Genomic DNA, 27,050 nt, shown 5'->3' on the forward strand with positions numbered 1-27,050 from the left:
ACTGCAGCTACTGAAAAGGTTACAGCTGTCATCAAAGAAGATCTTCTTCCGGTATCAAAACAAACAGCAGAACAAACTGAAAAAATAGCAAGAAGAACTAAACAGACAAAGAAGATTTTACGAGATCTTCCACCTGGCATAGCCAGGGAAATAGCTGCGGCTCAACCTCCACCTGTTGGTGAGGAAATACTTGAAGAAATTGGAAAACTTCGTACTGAAGTCGCCGACGTGCAAAAAGAACATGCACCTGAACCCGAACTAGTAGAAAAAAACTTAGAATTGATTGCAAAATTTAGGAAAGGGGTTGCTGAAGAAATTAGAAATACTAAAAGAGAACAATTACCCGAAGCAATATTAAATAGTATATTTAATAAATCTAGTATTTTAAAACCCCATTATGAAAAAGTAAATGATGATAATCTTATTAAATATATATATCGCGTATATTACAACAAAAAACAAGCTAGAGGTCAAGAATATAAAAATCTTAATGAAGAAGTAAAAGGACTTTATAGAGAGAGACTGAAACAACAAGAACAACTCGCCCCTTTATAGAGAGAGACTGAAACAACAAGAACAACTCGCCCAGTATCAACTTCCTCCACCTTTACAACAAATAGAACAACAGCAATTGATGTTGAAACCATCTAGAGAGAAAAGGAAGCAGATGGCAAAGGAAATGAAACAAAAAGCAGAAGAAAAATGGAAACAAGAAGAAGAAATATATAGAGATATAGAAACTAAACAACAGGAGAAATTACGTTCACTGGGTAAAGAAAGAGATCCTGACGATGATCCTCCAAGCGCTGTAGGAAGTGGGTTCCTGACTACATCAGAAGGAAATAATTTTATTTGTCCTGATAATATCCTCAATGACGTGTCATGGTTAGAAGTTCTCATTGGAGGAAAACGTGCCGGAAATAATTCACCAGAAATAATTAATGAAGCAGCTGATATTTGTCGGCGATTATTTCAAGGCGGTATCATGGATATCGGAGTTTACCGAGAACTTATCGATGAACTTGTTGATGACTAATTGTTAGATAAATGGTAAATTAAAAAAGATGATCATACATAATCATCGTAAACCTGTACAGGCCAGAGCGGTGAACTCACGATTACCAATCTACAGAGCTACTTACGGAGATGGACTTGGTGATGTTCTGCGGGGATTATTCACAAGGATAGCTCCAAAAGCAGCACCCGTTGCAAAACAAATATCGATGAAAGCTATCGATATTGTTCGTGAAAAAGCTCCTGGAGCAATTGTCAATGTTGCTGGTAAGGCGTTTTCGGCAATCAAAGAAAGACTAGCACGATTATTGCGACGAAAACAACAACCACCAGTGAAACTGGCAAGTACTGAAATTATGCCCGTAGACGTAAGCAAAATAATAAATCAGGCTGCAAATCAAAAACTAGCGGAATTATCTGAAGAGGCAGAAATAAATATATCATCAAATTTGATAGATCAAAGACTCAGTGAATCAGGAAATAATATTTCAAGCATGATATCAGGAAGTGGAGTGTCCAAACACGGTTTTCGTGTTAGACGAAAATAATTATAATAAAATGTTTAAACGTGAATCCGATGAAGCATTTGATATGGAGGCACCTGTCCTTAAAGATGAATCGGTACGTGATTATCAGTTTTATTCTTATGAGGCACGAATACCAGATCAACGTGGAAGAATTGAACTACAAGTTCATGATACAAGTAGATACCTTTTACCCGCTGAGGCTTTTCTTGAGGTAGAAGGTACAATTATAAAAACGGATGACACTAATTACGGAGGTGCAGTAAAAGTTGGTTTTGTCAACAATGGGATTATGGCGTTGTTTGATAGCGCCACTTATATGATCGATGGAACAAATATTGAATCGATTCAGAAAGATGTAGACGTTGCTACAACAATAATAGGATTAGCAAGATATTCTGATGATTATACAAGATCAGCAGGTCCTACAATGATGTTTGTGAAAGATAACTCCAATAACCCTGAAAGCGATCCGTATAATATAAGACGACCAAGAAATTTTGCCAATAACGCTGATGCTGATGTGGCCCCAGTGGTTCATGGTTCTAGCGAAAATTTCAACTTGGGATTTGCAGCACGTAAAAATATGTTACTAGGAGACAATAGAAGATTTTCATGTGCAACTCCACTATCGCATATTTTTGGATTTTGTAGAAATTTTAGAAAGGTTATTTTTGGAGCTAGACACACGGTTGCTCTTGTGCGAAAAGGTGATGATAACGATGCTCTGTGGAGACCTGTTGGTGATGCTGGTAAAGTAATATTGTCTAAACTTTCACTGTGGATGCCGGTAATGACTCCAACGATCGCAGTAGAACAAAAATTAATTTCTTTCATGGACACTGGTGGTAAATCCTTATTGTCATGGTTAACAACAAGCACAGATAGTATGCAAACTAACGTTAACGGTCAGTTTACATGGCATATAGCATCACAACAGGGTGTTTCTGCACCCGACATATTTTTGTTGCGACCGCGACATATTTTTGTTGCGTTTCAGGAAACTAATCGATTAGGCTCACAAGTTCACTCTCATATGATATTTGATAAAATAGGTATCACATATATTTCTTTACGGATAAACGGACAACAAGAACCAACAGAAAATATACAACTAAATTATGAGCAGAATCGTATAGGACGTGCATATCATCGTTTAATATCATTCATGGGACGTGATCAACATGTTGATACCGGTTTGAAAATATCACAATATGATTTCAGAACTTTGTATCTGATTTATTATTTTTCACTGGAACATCTTGATCTATCAAAACAATCTGTCGTTGATGTCCATCTTAAAGCAACATTGAATACAGGTAGTGCTAATTATAGAGCAATTGCGGTCATACTCAGCGATAAAGCCATGTTACTTGAAGGTGGTAGTGGTCGAATGAGAGTCGTTGATGCACCAGTGGAAAATCTTTAATTATTCTGAAAAATATTATTTATATAAAAATGTCGTATAGTCATGTTAATGTTACTCTGACTCCCGGTCAGGTCAAAAAGCTTCAATCAAAAACCACCAGCAAATGCGGAACTAAAATATCACTAAAACGAGATCAGACGGGTGGTGGTCCAAACAAATTATCGTTGACAAATAATCAGATTAAACATTTTAATAAAGCCCTAGAATCAAAAACTGGAGTAGTTCAATTACGTCTTTCTCCGAGCGCCATCAAAGACATGGTTAAAACTGGTGGTATATTTCCACTTCTTGCGGCTATTCCAGCGTTAATAGCTGCTGCCGCTCCAGCCGTAGCAAAAGCAGCCGCGTTAGGTGCTGTTGGAACAGCTGCTGGAATGGCTCTAAAGAAAGCAACTGGTGGACGATATGGCAAAAAAAGGGACGCGGCCTAAGATTACCGGGATCTCGCCGGGATCTCGCTGGGGAAGCGGTCTGAGGCTCCCACGTTAGATGTTCCAGCATCAAATTTTAATTTACTTGATGCTGCTAAACGATTAAAAATAAAAGCCTTTAGAGGTGTTTTTATGCGAGATCAATTACCAAAACAACCAAACAAACTCTAAACAGGTATTATTAATCTAGACTCGACTACAGGACCCGGTACTCACTGGGTATCATACGCGGTTGATCCACGTGGAATCGTTTATTTTGATTCATACGGGTTAGCTCCACCTGCTGAATTTATCAAGTATGTCGCACCACTCCACGCAAGAACCAGAGGTTCCAAAGTTTGGTATTCAACGCTACCCACATAAACAATGACAGATTCGCCAATATGCGGCCGTGAAGTAATTAATGTACTCGACGCTATATCAAAATCATCCAAACCGCCACATAAAGTTGTGCATGATTATACAAGCAACCGATTCGTTGCGCGTAAAGCGTTTTAAATAGATCTTGGATCATATATAATGGTTGATATTTACGGAAGAAGATCTTTCCGCGTTAAGAGTGTTGATCTGTCGAAGTATGCGACTAAAGATGAACTCGCTGATATTATGAACCTGGCTGCAGTTGATCCAGATGAGGTCGTTATTTTTCAAGATCGATATGGTAAACTAAAAACGAGCAATATCAGATGGAATGATATAGTTCGACGAGTACTCTGTGCAGTTACAGATAATATTCCTGTGTTTACTGACAGCGGCAAAATCAGAGATTCAAGTGTATCATTTGCAACAATTAGAAATGAAATTACAAGAAGCGTTGCTCATCGTGTGAGAAATACCGGTGACACAATGACGGGTGAACTCAGCATGAACGGAAATAAAATAGTGGTTTTAAGAGATCCAACATCCGACGAAGATGCAGCAACAAAAAAAATATGTCGACACCGTAGATGGTAAATTATCCACGCTGCGGGCCGAGTATGACGTTCACGTGGGCGCTTTTGCAAGATTTCGCAGAAACCATCAAAGAACCGCAGAAGAATTCTTCGGCACTCCGCACTCCGTTGACATAAATCTCGCTGATATCAATACGAACATCGACACGATCAAACGAACACAGCAAGACATCGTAGCGGGGATTTCTGAGATCGTTAATAAAACCAATTTGATTAAAATTTCAGCCGGAATAACTCCCAGACACAAACATCGTATGCACTGTATCATCGGGATTCGCAACATGGTCGCAGCAAAATAAAACCATCAAATATACCGCAACAGTCACTGGCGTGTACAGGTTGTCTGTGTTCAGTGGTGCGCGATTTGAGATATTTACAACGTATCCATGGCGTCATTCAACGGATAGGTTTTCCGGGGTTGTATCTGTTATATTAAATAGCGGAACCGAAGAAATTTTTTTCCTGGAAGCAGATGATAAGAAATTACCAGCAAAATCTTACTGGTGGTGTTTGGAATTTGTAGCTGAAACACCTCAATTGGTTACTGCATAAAAATGTATGGACGGTGCACAATACAGATACAATCAAGCGCGTGAATGGCAGGCGGCGCTAAAAGATCGAGTCGAACAATATACAGTAAAAGTACAAAAATATCGACGACGATTAGTTATCGTTGATGTGATTGTTTATTCAGTATCCGCTGTTGTTGCTGGAACTGGTGTGATATTATCAGCGGTGACAATGATGGCACCAGCAGCCGTAACTATTTGTATTTCAGCAGCAACAACGATTGCAGGTGTGCTTAATATCATCACAAAAGAAATATGCACCTGCACGAATGAAAAATTATCCGATTACATGATAAGATTGCATACAGCGACGGTCGCATACTCGAAGTTATCTTCGTTGTTATCAGCGAGTCTCAGTGATAAAATTATATCTGATGTCGAATTTTCAATGATGACTAAAATATATCACGAAGGTATCGGTATTAAAGATACAAGAACTAATAATGACAGAATTACTCCAGCAGATCGTGACTAACACAACTCCGCCAAAGATAACGATGATCTCGGTAAGTTCAACTAATCCTGAATTTAGTATTAACTTTCCTACTGAAATTCCAGTAAAAGAAATAGCATTAGCTCAATTACGAGTATATTACAGCTGGCCAACTATCAGATCAAAATCATTTAATGGTACACCAGCAAATAATTTGCTTGTATTTGCTAACAAGAACAAACCAGATGGTACTCCTGACTGGATAGATGTTGGAATACCCACTGGTAGTTATGAGATCGAACAAATCAATGAGGAATTTCAACGTAGAATAAAATCAATAACCGGAAAAGAAGCAAAAATATCAATTAACGTTTATGAACCGACGCTGTCCTCGACGGTTGAGATACATTCTCCTGATTATGCCGTTGATATTTATCAATCCACGATAAGATCCGTACTAGGTTGGCCTGAAATTCCCCCGGTGTATGAAGGACCACCAGAACCAAAACGAGCTGATTTTACGTCAACAAATAGATCTCGTCACGATATTGAAATGAATTCAAATTGGTTAGATTATATAGAATTAAAACCAGAGGTGATAGGGGGAGAACTTTATTTTGATCCTGTACTTATTTCTTATAATCTTAATAGACGTATTATTGCTTCGAATATTGATTCTATATTTTCTTCAATAAACTCAGACCATACAATACAGTTAAATAGTTTACGTGATAGTTTTCGGGAGTATTTATCTGATTTGACATCTGCGCGCGATAATATTATCAGGTACATAGAGGTTTTAAATTTTATAGTTGATTCTTCTGAAATTATCTATAATAGAATTATAGAAGTAGTTCTTAAGTCATCAAGCGATTATAAAAAATCCTTCGCAACCAAGTACAAAATATCCGAAGCTGATATTGCAACATTTAAGTTCCCTGATTATAATCCAGATAGATTAAGAAAATCTGTCAATGATGTTATCGATGAACATTTTCCTAAAATACTCGATGCATGGAGAAAACTAGCCCCACCTCCAACTGTTCTCAGATATAATAATGATCCACATGGCGGCGGCAGACACGTTTCTCCGGGAATCGTTAATGTAACCAGCACGATCGTGGTCAATCTGGTTTGTGACGTAGTCGATGGCAGCTATCAAATAGATCTCGGAAAATCAAATTAGGCTCAACAAGGATACATCCTATATACACTTACACCACAAGTTCCCCCTGGAAGTTTAATCGTGCAAGAACCAACTAATCCTGTGTATCTGCGGTGTCAGAATAATATATTAACACGAATAAATTTTAAGCTCACAGACCACATTAATCGCTTAATTGACATGCGTGGAGAAGAGCTTCTGATAAATCTGTATGTGAAATCTTAATTAATCCAGTAAATATTATATAATGTACCAGCACGTGATTGTTTTTTATACACTTGAAAAACGCCATCAGAACAGTGTTTTCAAAACACAGAGCAATTTAGCGTTAATTTAGTTATTGATGAATACGGAAGCGAGAACAGTTAGATGAGCTCCGCCGAGATCATCTGTAGAGAGATCAGATTCTAAATTATACACACTCCTGTATTAAACTCGACCAACTTAAAAAAATAAATAAATATAATCACTGATGGGATAAATTAATCAATTTTGTACACAATCTGATGGGATAAATTACACAAATCAATCAGTTTGCTAATTCTGATGGGGTAATTGGTACTGAAAATTATACAAATTAATCAGTTTTCAAAACAATACTACAAAAAAAAATGTTGTATTATTATTCTGAAATATTTTTATTATTATTCTGAAATATTTTATTTTTTTATGAATCAATCTGATGGGGTAGTTGTTACTCAAAAGTATTCAAATCAATCAGTGTGCTAATTCGGATGGGGGTGATTGCTACTCAAAAGTATGTAAATCAATCAGTTTGCTAATTCTGATGGGGTAATTGGTACTGAAAATTATACAAATCAATCAGTTTTCCAAAAAAATATTTTATTATTATTCTGAAATATTTGTAAATTAATTCTGATGTGATATACAGTGAGGGAAATTATATTACTACTCAGTCGTTACCCGCTGAGATAATTTTTCTTAAGTATCTTATGCGGGTACTGATTTTTATTTTTTTTTTATTTTTTTTTGTTTCGTATTCGCTGGATAATTCCGACCTGATCTTTTCTATTGCAACAGAAAGAGGAATAAATTCATTTACTTGATCATCGTTCACCATAGCCAGTGACTGAAACATAGCTGCCTGAATCCGCTTTATGAACTTATACTGAGATGATAGAACATACTTATTTTCATTTTTAAGTTCTTTTAACGTTTCAAAATCAGATATTATTTTTTCAGGATTTAGTTCATCAGATATATTAATTCCGTTTTTTTTTTCTAGTTTTTTAATAGCAGAAATAATGTCTTTGATATTTTCTTGGTTTATTATATAACATGTAAATCTTTAAAATAAAAAAAAATTATCCCTGAACCCCTATCGAGTCTTTAGCGAGTTCGTCGGGATGTTTCAATGAAGAGCCCCTATCGAGTCTTTAGCGAGCTCAGATTATGAATGAAGGACGGCACAAACATATATTATGAAATGAACTTCTATTCGAGTTTTTTTAGCAAGTTCATTAAGTATAAAATGAAATATATACAATGAAATGGGTATGTACAATGTTTGTACTTTTCTATTGCAACAGAAAGAGGAATAAATTCATTTACTTGATCATCGTTCACCATAGCCAGTGACTGAAACATAGCTGCCTGAATCCGCTTTATGAACTTATATTGAGATGATAGAACATACTTATTTTCATTTTTAAGTTCTTTTAACGTTTCAAAATCAGATATTATTTTTTCAGGATTTAGTTCATCAGATATATTAATTCCGTTTTTTTTTTCTAGTTTTTTAATAGCAGAAATAATGTCTTTGATATTTTCTTGAATTTATTCCTCTTTCTGTTGCAATAGAAAAGTACAAACATATAATGAATGAACGACAGTACAAACATATACGCTCAGCAAAATCCCAGCCACAATAATCAAGCCCGTGGGTGATACGAAAATATGTATCAACCACTGGTTGATACGTGGATGGGTTTTGCTGAGCGGGGGGATCTGGCGGAGCCCCCAATTATTATAAAAATCGCAATTATGCGCAAACCACCGACATGTTGTCAGCCATGGGGATTCGATCCTGGACCGCGAGCGTCACAGTCCAATACGATACCGATTGAGCTATCAAATCTTGTTACAAACATATGCTTCGGAAGTTAATATATAGCTAATAATCATTGAAAAGGAACTAATTTCGAATAATACAATTCTGAATTCAAGAAATACGTTTATATGATATATTTTCACCAAACAAAGCTAAATTAAGGAATTTCCTATTTACTATACCACGCCATGTATGATAGAACATCCGGTCTAGATCATCTAATTGCTAGACTGGTCAAAGGGAGTTTACTCGATAAATAAATAATCACACATACATGCACAATCTCGCATTATATTTCTGCACCGAACAAGGAAAATGTACTGATTTTTAATTCCAAACACTATCGTGGACCTATGAGTCAGTACATTGATACAGACTAGACGCTGGATTCTGCACTCAGTAGGCTGGAATATACATGTCGGTTTTCTGTAGGTTAGATGTAATGTCTATGTGTTGCGCTGTTCTAATAGGGCAGAAAAATACACGAACTGTAAAATCAACCCTCCAAAAGTGCGTTCATGTATATTTTAATTCCATTAATACTAATATTAATTCTGTCTTATTAGTTGATTTTGTTCATAGTGAAACTTGCAAGTAACCCAGGTCTACATAATGAGGGGGTCAATTAGACAACAATAGTGATCCTGAATTTCTTCCCAACACAAATTTATCATAATCAATCAAATCAACATCATAAATCCTTTCAGTAATGCATACTGTTCAACTGACCTTGGATGTTATGACCATAAATTACCTCCCTTTCATGAGTCAAAAAATAAGTAGTATAATAATGACAATTTCTGACCCCCCAAAAAATAAATATATTTCGAGGTGGTGATGATAGTTAACAGTACTGAAATGTGATTTTCTGCTTATATTTTTTTGAGAAAGCAGTTTTATATATATTTTCTGCTACGTTTTGTACTGAATATGGGTGAATATTAAAGTATTTCGCAGCAGAACATATCGAACGAAATATAATTTCTTCACCAGTTTCTGTGTTTGCAGCCTTGATCACCCTTCTAGAAACTGTCTTACATCTTCCAGTATTACCACGCATACTTTTCTCACTCTGTGAGATAGCTTGTAAATTGGATAGGGAGTTATTCTGAGGATTCCCGTCAGCATGATCAATAACAAGATCATCTTTGATCACTCCGAAGAAATACTAGTACGTAAATCGATGACAAAGATAATGTTTCTTTCCTCCCTCATATGTGAATGTGAATGCTAGATAACCAGAATTAATGATATGACCAACCGGTCTCTTCAACCTGCAGTGTCTGATCATGACATTACGATCTGATTCATAGTTTGTTATTGTGGGATGTGGGACAAATATATTTTGCTCCATATATGCAATAATATTATTTGTTCAAATCATTGTTTGTCTGAAATCTTGATATATAATCCTCCACGGATTTTATAGCGTTTTCACTATTATTATTTTTTTTTGTCATAATATCTTTTAAGTTCTCTGAACCGTTTTCCACCTCACTTTCCACATAATTCTGTTTTTCCTCGCACTCCAATACCACATCGCAGACACGGTATTGGTCCTAGACTTCCTCGTCGTATACTTTGTAAGTGCATCCAACAAAATTCCTTTCTGCAGGATTTGTTGCATCGATTTACTGAGCCGATCATCAACCATTTGCATTGAGACATTGTATATATATAATTTTCTTTATTTAAGTATTTGTTTTAATTATATGAATGAGTTTGAGAGATTATCCCAAACTAGGCCTGTTAAATATAAATTCAACCTCGACAGATTATCTCCTGACTTGCCAGTACGAGATCTGGTTGATCCGAAAAATAAAAGTTTGATCAATAAAATTCACGACGCCAAGAAAGAATTTTACACGGATGGTGCATCTCATACATGGTCAAAGTTCAAGATTATACGCAATACTGTCAAGGACGCCACAATGAATGACAAGCGAGCGGCAACTATCATTAACTACATCGCTGAGTATGAGGGCAATCAAAAATATTTCTTCAGAGTAAAATTTATTGTATTAACAGAAACAGGTAGTTGGATTATCCGTGACAAATATGATCCTGTCCTTGGCAATAATAAAATCGCCATATTAAGTAAAAATTCCAGACCGGGTCTATTGACGGGTATTGACAAACCGTATTATGAGCGAGCGTATCCTGTAACAGCGGTTATTTATGGAATCTATGAGATAAATAAAAAACCCAACGTTGATAAACTGACACCCATGAAATTTTCAAGGTTAAATTGTGTAGCCGAACGAGTAATAGAACACTTTACAAACGCGATGCGTGGAAACGGATTAACTGATTTAAGACGTAAAAAAATAAACTCGTGGGCTGATTCAGTTAAGGATACCGGTGCTACAATAAAAGATGTTGCTGAGTTAGGAAAAATATTAAAATTTCCAATAACCCTAGCGACAATAACGGGAGAAGTACTGTACGAATCAAAATATAAATCAAAAGGAGCTTCAATAAATATTATTGATCATAACGCGCACGCATGGACCAGCGCAGTAACAATATTTCCACGTGATCGAACTATTAGATTTTACCCCCCAGATATGGGGGCAGATATGTTTGATTTTATCAACGAAATAAGTAAAATCGATCCTGTATCGGTATGGTTATTTAAAAGTAATGAGGAAGGTGAATTTGATCAGTTTGTTAGACCAAACGGTGAAATATATCGAACAGAATCTCTCCATGATGAGATGAAAAATCTCGCGGAGAAGTTTTTAGAGCGCAAACACGCGGAAAATACTGACAAATTACTAACTAATTGCTTTACCGTTCCATCTGTTGCGGTTCATTTCGCTAGAGAAAGAAATTCATGGAAACCAACACGATTTGATTTACTCGAGGATGTACGCGCAAGTTGCGTCGAATACGGACACGGTGGATTGTGGAATACCAAGTATAATTACAACGATGTTATTTCGGTTGATATGGTTGCATGTTATCCGGGAAGTTTTCTAGGATACGGAGATTGTTCTGTATACTTTAAAAGATTCGGTCACCCTACAAACGAGATGACGCGAGTGGCAATTAATGGACCATTACCTGATTTTGATCTGACTGGATTCGCTTGTGTTGAATCATTCGAGCTTAAGGAAAATCTTCACAAGATTTGTTATGTTTGGTTTGGTAGACATTTTTGTGAAAAACGTTGGGAACCTATAGTTTTATTACGATATTTGCTAGATTGTGCGGTACTGACATCGTTGGTGGTTAGTGAGGCAATTATATCATATCACGCGCAGACCGAAGTTTGGTTGCCCATGCCAGATTCTATCAGTGTTGATGAAGTTATTAGCGAGTTTAAGGAAGAATGTCCTGATGTTTCCGAAGATGATATTATCAAAGAAGCTCCTAAAATTCTCGAGATTAAACTTAAAACCGCAAAAGATCTCGGTAGAAAAATTATAGGTAAATTTACTCAGAGTGGTGCATATGATCATAAAAGACATCACACACGATTAATTTTAGATGATGCCGAGTACGATTTTATAATCGCTGATACAACAGCGAGAAATATATTTATAAATCGAGAAAGTGTTTATTTATCCGACGGAACAAAATTGGGTACGATCGTTAGTTATATAAATGATATCTCCCCACAGTATGCTCATCTAAGATCTTCCATGTTGGCTTATGTTTCTATAAATTTATTATCGATGATTAATAGATTTCCTGAGACCGCAGTCAGAGTCGCAACAGATTCGTTTTATATTTCGAGTAAATATTTAGAGTTTGTTATGAAATTTACAAGTAATGATGAACGATGGAGTTCGTGGAGAATAAAAAAGGAAATATTGCACAATTATACAGAATCAGCAGATGTTCCGATGAGACATTTTTATCGTAAGTGTAATAAAATATCAGAAATGTCGAAAGCGCCATCGTTGAGTGATCCAATAACTAGATATAAGACAGTATATCTCAATGGACCTGGTGGATGCGGCAAAACGATTCGAGCGATTAATGTTTTTAGAAATTCAGATATGATCGTGCTGACACCCACACATAGACTTGCACGCGAGATGAAACAACGCCAAGCACAATCGTGTACGTATCATAGTTTCTTTCGGTGGCGCTGGGATACATGGACCCCTGAACGAATGGGAGAAAAATATATACCTAAAATAATTATTTGGGACGAGATATGTACGGTGTCATTGGATACATTAAAAATGTTTCTTGATTGGTTGCTGACGAAAAATACCGCTGTGGTGGTGTGTGGCGATCATGGTCAACCGCCGCCTTTTGTTGGACCATCTCCACATGATTGGTTAAAAAATTTCGTCGATTATTACGAAGAAATAGATGATGATCATAGAGCTCTCGATGCAAATTTAAAGGAATTTAAAAAATTAATCAGATTACAATCAAACAAAATTCAGTGTGAAATAATACGCGGAGTAATCTCAGAGACCTCAATGAGTGATTTTTTGAATTGATGGAGACCCAACGATTTGATCGTGGCAAGCAGAAAAATAATCAGAGACGATTTACAACAGCAGTTATTTCAGCTGCATAAAGAAAAATATTCAGAATTACCCGTACCGTTATGTTATAGACCATCAGATACACGAAAACAGAATATTGATGTTGATATTCCAGGACAGGCTGAGAATCAAAATCTCGTTTCAAATGATATTGTCGCTATTGATATCAGTGTGGTCGAAGATGTATTACGCGCTGACAAATCTCCATGGGTGTTGGGATACGCTATAACGATCCACTCGTCTCAGGGATTAACTATTTCTGACACACGAGTCTGGTTTGTAGACGATCACATCGAGTGGTCAAAATTTAGTTTATTTATCGGTATCGAGGGTGAGAAATATATCTCAATTACGTAGAATTATAATTCCTGAAATCGTTAATAAATTTAACGTCATTGATGATGATATAATAAGAAAAAAATTAATCGGATACAAACAATCTGATAAAAAAAATAAACGCGACTTTGATCTTGATGTTGAATTTATTATTGAGTTAAAACAGCAGCAGAATAATCATTGCGCAAGTTGCAATTGTATAATGCTGTGGAGGTATTCGAGTAATGATTCAAGACAATTTACCGTAGACAGAAAAGATAATAGTCGCAGTCATACACGAGAAAATACCATGTTGACCTGTCTTGAGTGTAATCGACGTAGAGGCGCCAGCGCCTTGGGTGCTGCCACTAGTGCTAATTAAGTGATCGCGGTGGTAATTGTGTATCCGTGGGGATTATTTGTAGTTGCTCACGTACAAATCCACGTTGAGGAGCAGCCGAATCTAGTCTGTATATTGCAGGTCTCCCTGAAGATCTTGTCACGGTGGATATTTTGTGTGTGGTAACACTCCAAATAGGATCAGCCGCTCTTTTTTTACCACCTTCAAGTTCACCCGGTTCATATAAATATCTAACTGTAACATCACCCAATATTTTTTGTTTTTCAGTACCTTTTCGTTGTGTTGGTATATTTTTTTGTGACTGCGCTAATGGGTTTCATGTTGGTTGTTCGTGTGATCTCGCTATTTAATGCAGCTATCACGCTTGGTAATCTTGCAACCCATTCACGAGATCTCGTATCCTGAATAAATTCCCTCGCGTACTGATATCCAAATAACCGCTCAGCAAGTGTTCGATTAAATCGCTCAACAATTGCCTGATCACGGTGAATTGCAGTATGACCTCGTCGTATTTTGGTATTATGTCGTTTCATCAACGATGATACTGGACCAAGAAATTCCCTGCCAGGATCAACCTGTAGCATCTGTGGCAATCGCAGACCACCTTGTGGTTCACCACCTCGTTGATAAATTCGTTCAAACGCATCGGCTACTTCAGATGATGTTTTCGTTGATAGCGGCTCTGCCTCTTTATATCTACTTGCAACGTCAATAACAGTTAACGCGTACTTGAACGTTTTTCCACGCACAGTATCATGTGGTAAAAACAGAATATCTGCTTGATGAACTTCATTAGGAACACTGTCATCGAAATACGCGTACTGAATTCGTTTCGGTGGTGGTAGATAAACTTGCCATATTGCCTGTTTGGATAACCACGCGCTATCAGTAGAATGTTTAACCGCTGCTGCATCAGCGAGTTTACCAATTGCTGCTTTGCCTCTCCAATATCCTCTTGGTGAATAATAAATTAATTCCATTAATAATTACCAGCCACAAACGCTAATTTACTTTTCATCGCGGATCTTACTAACCAATTAGCTAATGATTCTCTGATATTTTTCTTTTTTATGGAATTTAACGCGTGAATTAATTTCACATCTGCAATATGCCTATGTTGTAGATCTTTATTTTTATAAGCCACATCATGAATATGACAAGCTCGATCAATAGCGTTTACTGGTTCCTCGCCTGGTTTTGATTGATCTTGATTATCGAGCCTGATATCGAGTCGAGTACCAGGACCGCAATAACTATATCCTGGTAGATGTTTTTCTCCTGGGTATTTAGCCCATGGAGTACCCGGAAACTCTGACATCAAATTAGCAATATCACCACCGCGCTTATTAGGTAAAAACGAAATTTTATTTCTACCGCACACAGAACATTTTCCACCATACGCTATTTTTTATTTTTTGTTATAACTGTAGCTAAATCAGTAGTTGGAGTTTTAACTCTACAGCGTAAACAATATAAATTCATGTTATAATATATATGGATATAATTGATTTCTCAGCAACTCGGCAGCGAGAACCTGTTAAGCATCATCCTGCGCTACCTAATTCCATCAGAATGATTATCATAGGACCATCTGGATCGTGTAAGACGCAATTATTACTTAATCTGATAATGAGATGGTTGAAATGGGATAAATTATATTTGGCAGCACCATCCGCTGATGATCAACGATGTTATGAAGTATCAAAAGATTTTAACGAAAACGCGCGATTACTGGACGAAGATAATGATGTTATAGAGTTTATAACAGATATTGATGAAGCACCGTCCGTTGATTTTTTAGACGGATTTATTAATAATTTAGTTGTGTATGATGATGTGATGCTAGATAAACAATCAAATCCAGCCAGAATATTTTCTCGCGGCAGACATAAAAATACAGATGTGATCTATGTTACTCAGCGATATACACAAATACCAAAAGTGATCAGGGACAATTGTAATATTTTAGTTGAGTTTAATGGCGTAGACACACACATGCTACGAAATATTCATCAAACTTGGTGCAGCGGTGACATGGATATAATTAAATTCAAAAATTTCTTTTCACGAGCGCAAGCTACTCCGCATGGATTTATAACAATAAATTTACATGATCCTAGAACAAGATATTGTGTGGGTCTTGATAAAATATTTGGATAAATTAATAAATTTAATTAAACAGATATCATACATATAATGAACAACTGTGCGTGGTTAATTCAAGGAACAACAAATAAATGCAACAAAAGGTGCCGTGGAGAATATTGCAAAAAACATAATTACATTTTAAAGAAAAATCCTCATGCTGGTTCACGAAGATGTGTTGGATGTAACAACGGCGTTATAGGATTATATCAGATTTGCAACAACTGCGGTGGAGATCGATACAGAAGTTTGATGAACTATTACAGAAAAAGAAAGAAAATAAATCCAAAAATAGAAAAACCACCATCAGAACTTGAATATTACCTGAAGAACAAAACAAAAGATTCCCATGATTCAGATGATGATTCCCAATATTGATAGCAGCAGAGAGGGGCGTCTACAATTCTGTTTGGGACAAACAATAATCGTAGACGTGGTATTGACCTCTATGAAGGGTCACTATTTTTTTTGGTCTAAACACAAGGGTGACCATTCCCTTAAGTGGTCTGTTCACCCTCTCTGCTGCTCAAACAGTTTTATAAGGGTCAGCATTCTTCAATGTTAAAAGAAAAGTCTTTGATAACAGTGTGTTATAAACATTTTATATGATATCAGAATTATTTAGGTTCAGGACTTAATAGATAATAATATTTTTGTCTTAAAACTCCTTCTCGATGATACCAATTTTCCAGAGCTTCAGGGTATCATCATGTATTATTACAATCCTTGTAAGAAATGAAAATATAACTATTTCATTATATTTTTACATTATTATTCACAATAAAACAGGCTACCAAAACATTTATATTTTTAATAATTATAATAGTCGTCCACAACACACCGGAAATGTAAACATACTTTAGTATGGATGAGACTTTACCTTTAAATTTCTTTTTTGTAAATATTATTCACATTTAGAACCTTTCATAGAATGCCGACCACAAAAGATTCTGTTGTATATTAAGAGAAGACAGGATAGATAAGTTTGTTTTTTAAAAGAGCATGTCCAAATTATTGTACATTTATTCAACAATGCATTACATTTTTCTATATTTTTGGATGTTTACTTTTTTCTTCTTTTAGGATTAAGGTTACTTCCGGATTAAGAGATCTTTATCCATATATAAATTCAAATTTATCGATTGCAGATATTATATATTGAACTGGTAAATGAATAAAGATAAATGAACATTCGCCTGGTTTTTTCTGCACAAATAACCAATACAAAAGTGACTTATGCAAGATAAAGGATCAGTTTTGTAACGCTTTAAACAGGAGGTATCATATATATGTAAGATGAAGAAGTGCGTGCCTCTTAACAATTGTGAGAAGGACAAATATTATAATAGATCGGATGCAAGTAAGGCTACAATCGTTCTATATCATTTATGCAAAATATAGGCAAAACACGACTATGTACAGATGCATTCCAGAGATATACATGTCATAGTATTTTCAACTCTTAGGCAGCAAATACCAATCCAAGCAAGTTTTGTTGTCTTATGAATCAACGCTCACGTTGATTAAACGTACACATTTGATTTATGATGCAGATATGAAATTAATATCCAATATGACTAACATTTTCGTTCTTGTCTATCTCATTATTTTAACCCGTTAATTTGCAAGGTAGCATGTTGGATTACCATCGAGCTTAATTGCAGTAAGATACCATCTGCGAAGTAATAAACATCCTAACATTTCTAGTTAAAGAGCTATCCATGAACTGAGATATATGAAGTCCTGGAAGTTTATAGAAGGACATGCATTGATGTAACACCAGGCTAAAATAATGCTCAAAGTCAGGATTGATTTTCTCTAATTCCTCTATATAGGAAATCACTCCCCAGAGTACATACGTTTATACCACTCTAAAAGATTTACTCATGATGATGATCGTGTTGAATGAAGGTTTGGGTACAAAAATAAACGTGGTCAAGATACTTACCACATCCTTTGTCAAACCTTTGGGTAATTCTTGAGACTGTACACTGGTGTTATACTCCATGATGGTGTCCAATACATAGAATCCGTGTATGTTCGTCTGATTTGCATAACTCAAGGGATCTGTGTTGTTTTTAGTGACCAGGAATCTGGGCAGCCATTGTGCAACAAAACATTCACTTCCCTTAAAATGATCTGACACAAACAATAGCATAAAAGCTGAGGTTACATCACAAACAAATTAAATTTCATCTAATATGTTATGAAGAAAGGGATCCGACAGCTAGATAGTTTGTGCTGCATAACTTAAGGAAATGCATACTGCTTTAGCTTTGCTATCATTCATCTGTTTTCTTTGACATGCTCTGTATATAACAAAACACTGCATGTATATGATATCGCAAACAGGCCCAAAAGATACATACATACATACATACATACATACATACATACATACATACATACATGCATGCATACATACATATATACATACATACCAAAATCGGTTTCATTATGTCATATATTTATTGTAAATAAATGGGCGTGACTGTCTGTATATACGCGCCATTAATCCGTTGAGTACGTTTCTCCTACTAATTAGCAAATCAAATTCTGCAAAAACTCAAAATTGTCTTCTCATCATGAACTCCGAAGGAAATCGCTAACAACTGTAGTTATGACTAAAGAAAAGATCGCCTAAATTGTACGAAAAAATGAAAACGTTTTAATAATCCAAATTTGTACGTTGTATATGGTAATCTATGAAGGTTCATAGTTCTCCCTTTTTGACAGTTTTGGGGTTTAGACAGACAAAAACGGGACAAAACTATAATGTAATGCTGCAACATGTGCTGTCATCTTGATTGGTACAGAGTCCATTCGAATCATTCATAAGATGTAGCTTATTGACAGTCATCGATAAATCAACGAATATTAATAAGATATACTAGTTATCCGGAAATTTCAAAATAGCATTTTATGCGTCGTGAAGAATCGTGATCTCATATGAAGTCACTCACCTCTCAAAATAATGCCATGGTAAGCATATTAAATCATGCTTCAACCTTTATCGAGCATAAATGTTGGAAGAAATTGTTTATATCTCAAGAAAATAAATAATATAAATTAATGGAAATCAGAAACAAACAGAGCGACTTCTTTAATCGTGTCAATATGAATGCTCAGGGTTGTTTTTGTCTCAGTTTTACTTACTAAAAATATCATAATATAGTTTGACTTCTCTGAGTTGATCGGCCGGCTTGCACTGCAGCCTAATGAACGTATGATTCCTGAGACTAAAATTATCAGCTAGTTTCCTTACTAATGAGGATGTATAATCTAGATCGTCCCATTCTTTATGCTCTTGTCTAAAAGCTGTTATTTAACTGTTTCTTTACCTTCCTCCAAATCAAAAGAGATAAATATAACCGTGTTATCTCTCTCCAGAGTACTGATTCGTTTTGCGACATCCAACATGGCTGCCAATCCAGATCCGTTGTCATCGACCCCTAAGGAAAGAAACTATAGAAAGCATGATGTAACACACGATTGTATGGATGGCCTCTATAAAATTTATAGTAATCCAATGCAACAACCAACTTTAAGTGATAATTATCGAGCAGAAAATCAATTCAATCTCCAGTATTCATTACAAGAAACGTTGACCCATTTTCTAAATGTTTTTTCTCTATTGCAATGTTTATTATTATTTATGTTTCACGAAAGTAAATTTTAAATATTAATCAACAACTACATAATCTACAGTGTGTCCTTGTTTCTTAAAGTCATATGCATGATATGTACATTCTATCCTAGAGGCTCCGGGTGGCCGAGTGGTCTAAGGCGATCGCCTTTAGAGCTCAGTTATCTCACATTGGTTGAACACTGGGGCTCTTCCAGCTTGAGTATGTGATAAAACTCGCCAGTAGATTTACCGTAGGTCCGTGATTGTTACCAGAGTTTCCTCAGGTTCTCCATACTCCAGTTAAACTGGCCGCCATGTATATAGCCTCTTATGTGCTGTGACAAAGCATAATGAATATATAAGGCATAAACTATAAATCAAAACAACAGGATATTTTTATATGGTATCAAAGTTGAGATACGACAATTAGATCACACAAACACTAGATTAATTTTCAGTTCCTTCTTACTGTTTTATATTAAAACAAACTCTTCAAACGTTTTTTAGAACCTATTAGTATTGTCTACCGCCTTCAAGCCAGATTTTACTGGGTGAAAGTCACATGGTTTGAGTAGACCTGGAGTGATTGCTCGACTTCAAAACGTATTGCTCATGTATCAGTAATTATCTTGAGGCACTACAGCCAATGTCACGTAAAACAGGCACACAATCCTTTTATCTAATTGCTGTATTTGTTCACGTGTACAAAAATACAAAGTTTACCTGTTGCGCTGAGCCAGTCACATTATCTACTCTATAGTCTTTAATTAGAAACATTAACGTTTTGATTAAACATATTTATTCCTGCTCCCCTATGTCCTGGTCAGAAAATTAGTCTGTGTTGGATTATATATCCACTCATGACTCTAGGTAGGATAAGTTGTTGTTGTTGCTGTTGTTGTGGGTTTAATGCCAGGTAAAATATTATGCATATAGGGTTCAAAAGACCCAAGAAAGCATAAGCTAAACGAAAACAAAACCTACATTCAAAAAATAAGAAATGTTGGCCACAAAGATCTTTTGTTACAAGGGCATGATACGAAACGAAAAGCATAATCTTCAAGTTTCATAACTTTAGCATAAACACAGCACAAGAAATTTATTTAAAGTAACCCAAAAAAAAATAACCAAGGTCATTTCAGGTTGAGATATCGGTCACATTCGCCTACGTTTGCAATGATGGTCTAATATTCGTTAAAAGGCATCCGTTCATCATGTGTCGGGAGTTCAGGTATAAAAGAAATGGCAAAACATGGGCTAAACGTAACAATCTTAACCAAAACTTAAAAAATAATGTACGTGTGTGTAAAGACTTTGTCTTATAATGTTCATCCTGTGAAACCATCTCTAAACAAGTGTTAAGGTCAGAGGAAGAAAACAATTGAAGCTACACATATGGATATGTTTCTACATGCGCTGTCGATGACAAATACACGACGCTAACACATGCGTTAGTACAATAGCACTCCTCTACTTCGTAGGAGCGAGCTAAAACTACTTTCCTACGTACTTGTTAATTGCGGAGCAAATAAGTTTGAGAAAGTTAGGTTAGAACATCTACCAACCTATCTGAGAGAATATATATATTGTACAGCACGAGGCTGTAGTTGGTCTAGTAAAGCTTGTTGTTGTCGAAGTAGTTAATAAGATTGCAAGTGCTTTTTGAGATAGTTCCCTAGGTTAAACGTGTTGTTTCCTCAAGATCTTGTAAATATTAATGAGCATGTAGCATGTCATGTTTTATTACATTGTATTAATAACAAATTTCTTTTGCAACAAACAGAGTTTGGCCAGAAGCACACTGAATTATTCATCCAAAATTGTGTTAATGTAGATAGCCATTCAATGAAATCTGCCACACTTCACGTGTGCATAACGGTCTGTACTAAATTGATACCTGGCGAAATATTGACTGTGTCATAATGTGCACAAATCCCTACAATTCTGTCCTCGAAAGTCCCAAACCGTTTTCCTTTCAGGATCCCAATAATATTGGACCCATGTACCTGCAAAGAAACAATGAAATTTATTTTTTCAGGAAATATTATTTCACTAAAAAAGATACACATGACATAAAGAAATCGCCAGAATTTGGATTTCCGATACGAAAGGTACGTATTTAAGTGTCTTAAAGTAAAAGTAGTTGCTCACGCACGTATTGAGCATTGTGTAAGCTGATTCCAAGTAAAGTCACTTTTTTAACTAAGCAAGAGAGAAAGGGGGTAAGAGATCTCAAGCGCAACGGAATGTATCTCGTGCATTTTCCAATAAACGCAGGAAAAAGTAAAACTTTCGAAATTGGCGTAATATTTCAAATGAATAGAAAATATACGGGTTGATATTAACCCCACGGCTAGTAATGGTACTCAATCGAAGCAGATTGCCTACAACAGCACGTATGAACTAATCTACATTAAATCATTACAAATTACAAGCATACAAGGAAAAAAGAGTGGAAGGAAGGAAAATGAACAGAAATGAACAGAGAAATATGCAAACAATTAAACGTGTTAAAAATGGATTATTATCGATCAATTGTGTGTGTGTATCTGATAAACACACACACACACACACACACACACGCACACGCAGAGAGAGAGAGTGGGAGAGAGAGCATACAACTGAGTGTTGAAACAAACATTATCTGTTGTTGTAAAGTTGTGGAATTCAGTATCAAGTCCAAATCTCCGAAACTCTTGGTAGATGAATGTTCTTGCCAATTCTTTATACGTAGGATTTGTTTCATGATGTCGGATGTTGGAGAAATGCTCTTGTATCGTGGTCCTCATGTAGCTTATGTCGGCTGAATGGCATATTTTCACTGTAGAAAGGAAAGACGTGGTAGATATAGAAATACATGTAGCCAATGTCGGCTGTATGGCATGTTGTCACTGTAGAAAGGAAAGACGAGGTAGATATAGAGATACATGTAGCTTATGTCGGCTGTATGGCAGGTTGTCACTGTAGAAAGGAAAGACGGGGTAGATATATAGATACATGTAGCTTATGTCGGCTGCATGGCATGTTGTCACTATAGAAAGGAAAGGCGGGGTAGATATAGAGATATATATAGCTTATGTCGGCTGCATGGCATGTTGTCACTATAGAAAGAAAAGACGGGGTGGATATAGAGATACAAATAGCTAATGTCGGCCGCATGACATGTTGTCACTGTAGAAAGGAACGACGGGGTAGATACAGAGATACGTGTAGCTTATGTCGGCCGCATGACATGTTGTCACTGTAGAAAGGAAAGACGGGGTAGATATAGAGACACATGTAGCTTATGTCGGCTGCATGGCATGTTGTCACTGTAGAAAGGGAAGACGGGGTAGATATAGAGATACATGTAGCTTATGTCGGCCGCATGACAAGTTGTCACTGTGGAAAGGAAAAACGGGGCAGATACAGAGAAACATGTAGCTTGTGTCGGCTGCATGGCATGTTGTTACTGTAGAAAGAAAAGACGGGGTAGATATAGAGATACATGTAGCTTATGTCGGCTGCATGGCATGCTGTCACTGTAGAAAGGGAAGACGGGGTAGATATAGAGATACATGTAGCTTATGTCGGCTGCATGGCATATTGTACCTGTAGAAAGGGAAGGCGGGGTAGATATAGAGATACATGTAGCTTAGGTCGGCCTCATCAAATTTTGTCACTGTGGAAAGGAAAGACGGGGCAGATATAGAGAAACATGTAGCTTATGTCCGCTGCATGGCATGTTGTCACTGTAGAAAGGAAAGACGGGGTAGATTTAGAGATACATGTAGCTTATGTCGGCTGCATGGCATGCTGTCGCTGTAGAAAGGAAAGAAGGGGCAGATATAGAGATACATGTAGCTTATGTCGGCTGCATGGCATGCTGTCACTGTAGAAAGGAAAGACGGGGTAGATATAGAGATACATGCAGCTTATGTCGGCTGCATGGCATATTGTAACTGTAGAAAGGGAAGACGGGGTAGATACACATATACATGTCGCACATGTCGGCTGCATGGCATGTTGTCACTGTAGAAAGGAAAGACGGGGTAGATATAGAGATACATGTAGCTTAGGTCGGCCCCATCACATTTTGTCACTGTGGAAAGGAAAGACGGGGTAGATATAGAGATACATGTAGCTTATGTCGGCTGCATGACATGTTGTCACTGTAGAAAGGAAAGATGGGGTAGATATAAAGATACATTGTTACTACAGGTAGACTGATTGTACTCAGCATTTAGTTATGAAAATGTTTAAATAATAGTGTAAGCATACGTAGATACCTCTAGTACTGAGTATGTTCGTTAGACGTAGCTGAATGGTCTCCCAATGCGTATGCTCTTTTGACCCTATATTCACGACTTAGTTACATCCTTGTTGAAGTATCTTGATTAGTTCACGAATGTATGGTGACTGATTTGTTCAGCCATGGCGATGGGTACCATAGCTCATAGCTTGTGTATTTGGATTAAAGTCTCAGTATAGGATAGCTTATACGTGAGTAAGTAACTTTTGTGTAAATATCTTACTGCGTGTAATTTCGATTCATACTGCACTCATACTCCTGTACGATTTAACGATTGCAACTCATTCCGTGTTTGGCGTGTATCTGGTACGTACAATCATAAATATAATATGCCTTCATTTATGTCAGAGAAATCTGGCGTACGTTTTTATTGTGAGGGCATTTAATAACATGGTCGCCAACAGAGTAAGTATGATTCGAAAGAATACTGATTAGTACGACTAAGCTCCATCATACGGTGGGGATTCCGCATAGTTGCAGGAGTAATGTGATTAATGCGTGCAAGCAGGTGACATGAGCAACTACCCATGTACCTGACTTCCTTTGTCGATAGGAGGTAAATTAGAATTATCTAACCGGTATGACTGCCAAGGAAGACACATGAAGTATGATACTAAACTAAACAACAAATAGGCATTTTTTGTTACCAAAATCTGAAAATAGTTTATTACCAGTAAAAAGCTATATTGAACTTAATAATTTTCCCTATATCAACCCTGGCGTTCAACTGTTTTCTTTCATTGAAAATATAGCCAAGTGTTTTGGGGGGAGTTTTTTCTCTCGTTTATACGGTCATGTAAATTAAAGCAAGAAAATCGTTTGTAGAAGAGATTTCTGAAAAATTACAAATTTGATCGGATGTAAATAATTTCAGGATATAAACGTAAAAATCACTTTGGTGAGTTCTTAATGTAGTGCAATGATAGAACTGTACATTAAAAGAGAGTTGAATAGCGAAACTTGAATCAGATATATTTATCTCATTCATTTAATATTTTATTATCATCACAATATATAGTATGGGGGAATAAGGGGGTGTGTTTATCATCAGCGTTATGTGTCAATAAATGTAATATTATTTGTGTACCTTCCGTTTTTTTGTATTCATTCTTTGAGTGACGATCGCCTGTCTCAAACATTCGCGCTTCCCTGTCTTAAGTATCTGATTAAGTGTAGTGGAGTTTGTGATTAAGTGTAGTGGAGTTCGTGATTAAGTGTAGTGGAGTTTGTGATTAAGTGTAGTGGAGTTCGTGATTAGGTGTAGTGGAGTTTGTGATTAAGTGTAGTGGAGTTCGTGATTAAGTGTAATGGAGTTTGTGACACTGTGATCTACCTTATGCTCGTTAATATAACGTATGAAAAAATTCGAAACAGTTAAAAGTAATATTCTCCCATAAATAGCTAAATGTTTTTGGCAAGCCTTTAAGGACGGGTTGCCTATTTCTTTACTTTTTTCTTTGGAAGCCCGACACTCGCTGATTTTGTTTTTAAAATTCACCGATGAGGATATATAAGGATGTCTTTTGTGATGAATATTCATGGCCCGGACAATATGTTAAGTTATGTTTGTTTAAAATATATCTGTTTAGATATTGCAAAGTCTCCCATAATTCTGGAGTCGTGCTGGTTTAGTTTGTAAAATGTCTGGTCGTGGGTTCGATATTCACACAGACCAGCTAGTAGTAAAGTGGGGCACTAGAGCGTCAATGGGACTTAGCATTAAAAACACCCCCTGGGTAAATATAGCGTCAAGGGAAATTTAACATGGAGAAAAATCGTGGGCAAATATAGCGTCAAGGGAATTGAACATGGAGAAGAATCGTGGGCAACTCTAGCGTCAAGGGAATTGAACATGGAGAAAAAATCGTGGGCAACTCTAGCGTCAAGGGGAATTGAACATGGGATTTTTTTTTTATATATTTTTTAAAAAATTTAAAAAAGGGGTAGGCAATGGAAAGTCATTCTCTTTTCGAGAAATATGGGTGGCCCTGAAAAGGGCCTTTGGTTTTTCTTTTTCTTCTTCTTCTTCTTCTTCTTCTTCTTCTTCTTCTTCTAATTTCTTCTTTTTCTCCACCAACTTCTTATTTTCTCTCCTACACTCTTTCTCTTATTTTTTTTTTCTCCTCCTCTTCTTTCTTCTCCTCCTCTTCTTTCTTCCTCTTCTCATTTTCTTCTTCTTTTTCAATTTTTTCGTTCCATGCTCTTATCCTTATCTTTTCCTCTTCATCCTCCTTCTCCTCCTTTATTTCTTTCATCACACCACTTATCATGTCCTTTACCTTTCTTAAGTTGTTAATCTCCATTTTTACTCTATGCGGACTATAAGAATAGTGGTCTTCATTGAGTCTCACTAGCATTTGTTCCATCATGCCCAAATTGTCAAGGACGTCTTGCAATGTTTGCAATGTATCGAGGTAGTTTGAAGCCATCTTCTCTGTAGAATGGTTTGAACGACGAATACTGTGGGTTCTTATATGAAAAGCGCGGACGTGATGGAAAACATCCCCCAAGACATAAAAAAATTATCTTACCTAGATCATGACCAAACAACGCGCGGACGTGAAGGAAAACATCCCCCTACTTTTTCATTTCATATAATAAAACCCAAACTATACTTTCTTATTTCATATAATAAAACCCAAACTATGCTCTCCACATACGCTAAGAAACCCATAATCTACTATTCACACAAACATACCTGAGCTCTTACAAACACTAACACACAAACACATATCCTCACACTATGAAAAGAAGAGTCAGTGTTTATATTCACACTACTCTACCTACACACATTGGCAAATCTATAGTTATTTCTTTTCTAGAGTATTGGGTAGCCCTGAAAAGGGCTGGTGGTTTTTTTTTTGAACTCCAGATACACCTATCTAATGATGGCACCTTCCTGGCCTGGCGCCACACACGCATCTTCTTCCCCAGTCTCCTTTCACCTTTCTTCTTGGAAGTGCAGAGGCGGGATGATTGGCTTCAGCACCCCAATCCTCTGTCTCTGGTATCTTGTAAGTCATCCTCTCTCCTATTTTATTTTCCTCCTCTTCCCTCTCTCTTCTCTCCTCCTCTTCCTTCTTTATTCTTGCCTCTTCTACTATGGCTTCCGCGGATAGTTCATTTACTATGCGCCTGGCATATTCCAGGTGCATCTGGAGTTCTAGCAGTTTCACAATTCTGGTGTTCATTCTTCTGGTGGTGTTGATC

At 36.5% G+C, this 27,050-nt stretch overlaps 1 protein-coding gene across 3 annotated transcripts in view; it reads right to left on the bottom strand.

The window, feature by feature from the left end:
- LOC149775951 (uncharacterized) overlaps positions 1-27,050 on the bottom strand; it is an 88,548-nt gene that overhangs the window by 17,870 nt on the left and 43,628 nt on the right. For all 3 annotated transcript variants that reach the window (XM_089942810.1, XM_089942811.1, XM_089942809.1), the window contains 4 exons: positions 22,189-22,370; positions 21,447-21,555; positions 19,263-19,373; positions 17,870-18,060 (listed from right to left, as the gene is read on the bottom strand). In XM_089942810.1, coding sequence (XP_089798936.1) covers positions 17,870-18,060; positions 19,263-19,373; positions 21,447-21,555; positions 22,189-22,370 — 593 coding nt within the window. The remainder of the gene's footprint in view (positions 1-17,869; positions 18,061-19,262; positions 19,374-21,446; positions 21,556-22,188; positions 22,371-27,050) is intronic.

This window comes from Sinohyriopsis cumingii, chromosome 18 (genome assembly GCF_028554795.1).
Source record: "Sinohyriopsis cumingii isolate HCF-2022 chromosome 18, ASM2855479v2, whole genome shotgun sequence".
NCBI classification, from domain to species: Eukaryota; Metazoa; Mollusca; class Bivalvia; order Unionida; family Unionidae; genus Sinohyriopsis; species Sinohyriopsis cumingii.